This window comes from Kluyveromyces marxianus, chromosome 5 (genome assembly GCF_001417885.1).
Source record: "Kluyveromyces marxianus DMKU3-1042 DNA, complete genome, chromosome 5".
NCBI classification, from domain to species: domain Eukaryota; kingdom Fungi; phylum Ascomycota; class Saccharomycetes; order Saccharomycetales; family Saccharomycetaceae; genus Kluyveromyces; species Kluyveromyces marxianus.
Genome location: NC_036029.1, coordinates 1153205 through 1160000, shown reverse-complemented (window position 1 = coordinate 1160000; position 6796 = coordinate 1153205). Strand labels below are relative to the sequence as shown.

The 6796-nt window shown below is 39.4% G+C and overlaps 3 protein-coding genes across 3 annotated transcripts; 1 reads left to right on the top strand and 2 right to left on the bottom strand.

Moving 5' to 3' along the window:
• Positions 1-1718: 1718 nt before the first annotated feature.
• On the top strand, positions 1719-3854 carry SUP35 (translation termination factor GTPase eRF3; the record flags this gene model as incomplete). Its single annotated transcript, XM_022820541.1, has 1 exon — positions 1719-3854. The coding sequence occupies one exon, from the start codon at positions 1719-1721 to the stop codon at positions 3852-3854; it is 2136 nt and encodes a 711-aa protein (XP_022676994.1).
• A 57-nt stretch (positions 3855-3911) lies between these two features.
• Positions 3912-4970, bottom strand: ARG82 (inositol polyphosphate multikinase; the record flags this gene model as incomplete). Its single annotated transcript, XM_022820539.1, has 1 exon — positions 3912-4970. The coding sequence occupies one exon, from the start codon at positions 4968-4970 to the stop codon at positions 3912-3914; it is 1059 nt and encodes a 352-aa protein (XP_022676993.1).
• Positions 4971-5391: 421 nt separating this feature from the next.
• On the bottom strand, positions 5392-6693 carry URC1 (putative GTP cyclohydrolase URC1; the record flags this gene model as incomplete). The annotated part of the gene is made up of 1 exon (XM_022820538.1): positions 5392-6693. One exon carries the CDS (start codon positions 6691-6693, stop codon positions 5392-5394), a length of 1302 nt encoding a protein of 433 aa, XP_022676992.1.
• Positions 6694-6796: the final 103 nt, after the last annotated feature.

Below are 6796 nucleotides of genomic sequence, written 5' to 3'. Positions count from 1 at the left end.
ATGAGTTTCTATCAACCATCTTTATCTCTATACGATGTTCTAGACGCTTTGACTAACAAAGCCAATGTTAGGGGAGACTACGCTGATGACTTTTACAGTAATAGAGTGCCTGAGAGAAGAAGGGAGCCGTATGGTCACAGAAGACAAAGGTATCAGCCTGAGCGGTCCTACTACACCATACCAAACACACCATATTATCAACCATTTTATTATTCAAGAGAGGAACCCCAGCCTACAGAACAACCTGTTTTCCCCCACTATCATCGCTACAACCCTAATGTTCGTAGAAGACCTTCTTCTACAGAAAGAGCCGGTGGTCCATCGCTTTCTTCTGTGTCAGGTGATAATTTAGTTGAGGCTTTATTGAATGCGTTGGCCGGTGATTCATCTGGACTCTACTCTAATGAATCTGAAGAACAGGAAAGAGATCCTGCAGAAGACAAGGAAGAGCAGGAAACTGCTAAGGCAATCAAAGAGGCTATTTTAGATAGGCTTCGTGGAAACAATGCAAATTTGAACGGTCTTGATGAAGAGGCACAAGAATCTGTGAAGGATGAAAAGGCAGATGATCAAGATTCTGGCTATGATGACGAATATAACGAAGATTACAATATGCAAAATGCAGGAGACAATAAGGTCGAGGAAGGTCAAAAGGACAAAACATCGTCATATCCTGAAAAAGAAGAGGAAGAAGAGAAAGTTAGCCCTTCCGAAGGAAAGTCAGTTTTCCGCTCTCCAGTACCTGCGCCATTACAGGTGTCAAACCCTCAAATTAGTCTTGATTTGCCATTTTCTCCAGATGTTAACGTATACGACACTAACGAAAGCTACCTTGTGTTATTAGCGCTACCAGGTGCAAATTCCAAGGAGTTTAAGATTGATTTCCACCCATCTTCACATGAATTACAAATTAAGGGTACCATTGAGAACAAGTCCGGCATTGATGAAAAGTTCATTAAAATTTCTGAGATAAAATATGGAGATTTCGAAAGAACGGTCAAATTCCCTGTTCTACCAAGAATTAAGGACGAAGAAATCAAAGCATCATACTGCAACGGTTTACTACAAATTAAGGTACCAAAATTACCACAAGATTCAGTGAATCCACAACCAAAGAAGAGAATTTTAATCGAAGATGTTCCAGATGAAGAGCTAGTCTTTGAATCTTCACAACATAACTTGTGAATCGATGGACTAGTTTTAAATATGGCTCTAAAAAGAAGCAGTCAAAGGACATTGAAACATTGATGTTTAAAACATCCATATTACTCTAACAGGCGGCCTTGGGAATGAGGCGTCTCCTTAACGGAGAAAGCAATTAAAAGAAAAAAAAAAGCTTTATTCGATTTACCTTATCCTTTAAGTGTGTATAGCCTCAGCAAAATATCATTATAAGAATATCTAGTATTAGTATAATAATCGAGGGTTTTGTCACTAAACTTGGCAACTTCCATAGCAGTTTTTCAATATGTAGTTAGGGTCCGTTGCATTTTTGCACGCACGTTAAGTGGTGTACTCTTTAATTTCAGAAAACATGGTAAATATACCAATACGTACAATGTGATCACATCTCAAATGCAAAAATTTTAAAGCTTTTACTTACTTCGCATCAGCAGTATGTGCAAAAGAACACATCTTCTTCGTACTTCTATTAAACGCACTAGGTTGCGCTTCAAAAGAACCAAGTACGCTGAATCCGTATTGCAGGTAAACTAAGAATGTCTGATCAAGCAAATCAAGGCCAAGGTCAAGGCCAAGGTCAAAGCCAAGGTCAAGGTTACAACCAGTACAACCAGTATGGTCAATATAACCAGTACTACAACCAACAAGGCTACCAAGGCTACAATGCCCAACAGCCACAAGGCTACCAAGCTTACCAAGGCTACAATGCCCAACAGCCACAAGGCTACCAAGCTTACCAAGGCTACAATGCCCAACAGCCACAGGGTTACAATGCTTACCAGGGCTACAATCCTCAACAGCAAGGTGGCTACAATCCAAACTATAACAAGAATTACAACAATAGGAACAATAAACAAGGCTACCAAAACTACCAAGGTTATAATGCTCAACAACCACAGGGTTACTCTGCAGCCGCTCCAGCAGCTTCTCAGGGTATGACTCTAAAGGATTTCCAAAATCAACAAAGCTCCTCTAACACTGCAGCTAAGCCAAAGCCTAAGTTAAAGCTAGCATCAAGTTCTGGTATTAAGCTAGTTGGTGCTAAAAAGCCAGTTGCTACCAAGAGTGAAGAACCTAAAGAAGAAACCAAATCATCTGAGGTCAAAGAAGAGAAGAAGGAAGATGCCAAGGTTGATGCTGAGAACGAAGAGAAGATTGATGCCAAGATTGCTGATCTTAAAATATCTGAGAAAGAAGAAGTAAAACCAAAGGAAGACGCTAAACCTAAAGAAAACGAAGCACCAGCCTCTTCCGAAACATCCAAAGACCAATCGGCTAATACCAAGACCGATTCAGCAGCAGGTGTTTCTTCTGCAGATGTCCTAATTAAGGAACAAGAAGACGAGGTAGATGAAGAAGTCGTTAAAGATATGTTCGGTGGTAAAGACCATGTCTCTATTATCTTTATGGGTCACGTTGATGCTGGTAAATCTACCATGGGTGGTAACTTGCTATATCTAACGGGTTCTGTTGACAAAAGAACTGTTGAGAAGTACGAAAGAGAAGCCAAGGATGCTGGTAGGCAAGGTTGGTACTTATCTTGGGTTATGGATACCAACAAGGAAGAAAGAAATGATGGTAAGACCATTGAAGTGGGTAGAGCTTATTTCGAAACAGAGAAGAGACGTTATACCATCTTGGATGCACCAGGTCATAAAATGTACGTTTCGGAAATGATTGGTGGTGCTTCTCAAGCCGATATTGGTATTTTGGTTATATCTGCCAGAAAGGGTGAATATGAAACTGGTTTCGAAAAAGGTGGTCAAACTCGTGAGCATGCTCTTTTGGCTAAGACTCAAGGTGTCAACAAAATGATCGTTGTTATCAATAAGATGGACGATCCTACTGTTGGTTGGGACAAGGAAAGATACGATCAATGTGTTAACAACCTAACCAACTTCTTGAAAGCTGTTGGTTACAATGTCAAAGAAGATGTTGTTTTCATGCCAGTTTCTGGTTATACCGGTGCTGGTTTGAAGGATCGTGTTGATCCTAAGGATTGCCCATGGTACACTGGACCATCTTTGTTGGAATATCTAGATAATATGAAAACAACTGACCGTCGTATCAACGCGCCATTCATGCTTCCAATTGCTTCTAAAATGAAAGATATGGGTACCGTTGTCGAAGGTAAGATAGAATCTGGTCATATTAGAAAAGGTAACCAAACTCTTCTAATGCCTAACAAAGTTAATGTTGAAATTCTGACCATATACAACGAAACAGAGAATGAGGTTGACATGGCTGTATGTGGTGAACAAGTTAGATTAAGAATCAAGGGTGTCGAGGAAGAAGATATTTCCGCCGGTTTCGTATTGACTTCGCCTAAGAATCCTGTCAAAAATGTTACCAGATTTGTGGCACAAATTGCCATTGTCGAATTAAAATCGATTATGTCTGCTGGTTTCTCATGTGTGATGCACATTCACACAGCCATCGAAGAAGTTGTCATTACAAGATTGTTGCATAAACTTGAAAGAGGTACTAACAGAAAATCTAAGAAACCACCTGCATTTGCCAAGAAGGGTATGAAGATCATAGCAGTCATAGAGACTCAAGAACCTGTATGTGTGGAAACATACGATGATTATCCACAATTAGGAAGATTCACCTTGAGAGATCAAGGTACCACCATTGCTATTGGTAAGATTGTCAAAATCTTGGATAATTAGTTGATTCGAGCAATTTGAATAATAGTGTGTCGTGTATGTATAAGATACGTATCTAGTCTAAACTGTATATTTAGTTTTCAATTTTTCAAAAATACTGATTAGATTTTCCACACCTTCGATGGTGTTGTCGTCTATGCCTGAGCCCGGTGTAAATTTACTGTGAGCAAAGTCTATAAGGGCCATATTACTGAGTGTTTTAGGTTTTTGTGGATAAGTGTCATATTTATCGCTCCTATTCTCTTCATCACTTTCATCATCTTCATTTTCTTCGTCTTCATATCCGAGGTGCGAAGGTAGAAGCTCGTGATCATTTTCTAGTATGTCCCAACGTGATGGATCGCATTCATAAATGAAAAGGAGGCTACTTGATATCATACGAACTTCTTCGTTAAGCAAAGTGTTATAAAACAATTGTAATCTCTTTAGGAAAGTATCAATTAGAGACGCCCTTCGTTCACTTGAAAGCTTGTCATCTCCAAAGAAAACATCGAACGCATCCGTTACATTCGACTGGGTCAATTCTCTGCCGTAGAATTTATTTACGAGAATATATTCATCGTCATCTGAAGCATAATATTTTGGATCAAGCATACGATTAATGAGTGAATTCTGACACATTTTCATACCACATATTCTAAAGCCCAATGATCCCGATGTGGTCGTTCTACTAACCTCTTTTAATCTGATTCTTTTCTCCTCGCTAGCGGATTCGTCCCACAGAATGCGGCCTAATTTGATATCCAGGATATTGGGCCGTACATAGCCATATAATAAATTTTCCAAAACCAAATATGTCTTTTCAGTGTTTATATTCGGTAGTTTAGATAGAGTGATGGGCTTGGATTTCTCAGTGATGAAATTCAACTGTTCTCTGTCATTTATTGCCGTTTGGCTTTTGTCCTCCCGCAAAACACCTAAGAATGCTGGAGTCCAGTAGTGAAATGGTACGTCATTGCTATCCACATTTGACGGTACTCTAGTACTTAATTTCTCGTAAAACTCTATCTCTTGGTTGTTGGAAGGCTTGAAAAGAAGCATCTCATCTTGGTCTGTTAATGGGCCATCGTGTCCAGCCGCTTGATGTTTCAGCTTTTTGCAGTCCTGAATTGACATCATATATCTTCCTATATGTTAGCACAGTTTCAATATAAGGTTTCAGAGACGTCCACTGTTGATATATTTTTTCTCTCGAGCAGATTTTCTTTCCTTCCGAATTGTTTTCGTATGTTTTGTCCTTCTTTGCTTCCTTGAAGATCGATCCATACTTTATTTTTTTTTCCATTATTGCTACAAAAAACGGAAAAACTGGATTAGAAAACGGCATTCAACATAATCTTAAATGAACTACTATAAACTGGCATACAACATCAATGCACATGAAGATGTGCTTTTGCCTTGTGTGAAATATCTCTTCTATATGTGTATATATATATATATATGTGGGTATACATACTGTGGTATGTTGTTACCTTTTTTTTTCTTTGCTCTTATTTCTGCATTGTTTTTCTTAACTTAGTTAGATTTATCATTACCATTATTACACATCATTCCATGTTCTACCACGGACAGATTGGAGCTCTTCAATAGTTGGTGCTTTTTCAGTAGAGAAATAACCAGAATTAATCTTAGCATCAATTTCAACACGAGAGTCAGGAGGAATCATTTCGTCTGGAATTGGAACACGTTCAACAATTTCAATACCCGATTCGACAATCGCATCATACTTCATATTCGACATAGACAACATTTTATCAATTTTTGAAATACCGAGCCACTTTAGAACATCTGGCATTAATTGTTGGAATCTCATGTCTCTCACACCGGCAATACATTCGGTTCTGTGGAAGTAAGCATCTGCGGTATCTCCACCTCTCTTACGTGCATTGTACACCAAGTATTTCGTCACTTCACCCAATGCGCGGCCTTCTTTACGGAAGTACACCACAATTCCGGACCCGCCGTTCTGGGCTTCCTTAACAGCTTCTTGAATACCAAACATCAAGTATGGACGACAAGTACAAATATCAGATCCAAAGACGTCAGATCCGTTACACTCATCGTGTACCCTTAAAGCAATCTTTTTGTCTGGGTTAGAAATACGTTGTGGGTCGCCAAAGATGTATACAGTCAAACCACCAATTGGAGGCATGTACGTCTTGATGTCTGGTCTGGTAATCAACTCAGGGTACATACCGTTGGTGTCCTCGAATAAACACTTTCTCAAAGTTTCTTCAGAGATACCAAATCTTTGAGCAACACCTGGCAAGTACCAAACAGGTTCAACCGCAATTTTGGAAACATTCAAATCACCGTTTTCATTAACAACAATTTGACCATCTACCTTCAATTCACCTTTCTCAACAGCTTCCTTCATCTCTAACAACTGCATAGTGGCCTTGGTGATTGCAATTGTAGGTCTAATCTCAACACCTTCAGTTTTCGAAACTTCATCAAATAAATATGGCGTCAAATGACCGAAGGGGTCCATGGACACAATGTCACTATCGTTGAACCAGGATGGCTGCTCGGGAATGGTGAAAGCAGGTTGTGAATTGGTGAAATCTGGAATGTGATCACGCTTTAACTGATTAGATCCAATCGCCAACGCATGATAGATACAGTAGGGACCAGCATGTGCACCAATACAATTGTGTTTGCTCACACCGTTCTTAAACTTGGAAGGAACCACAGGACCTCTTTCCTGGTAGTCTGAAGCACCCCATTTCAAAGGGATGGGTTCAGAATCTTCCGGATAAGTTGTCAATAAAACATCATCGACTGGAGTAGCCTTAATCTTTTGGCTAACTTCTTTCATGCCAGTGGCCGTAACAGAAATCATTGTTCTTGAGTAAATAATACACTTTAATTATGCGTAAGAGCTGTGTTCTTTTGTGGAAATCAATAAGTACAGTGTCTTTATACCTAAAATCCTGACGTCTGAG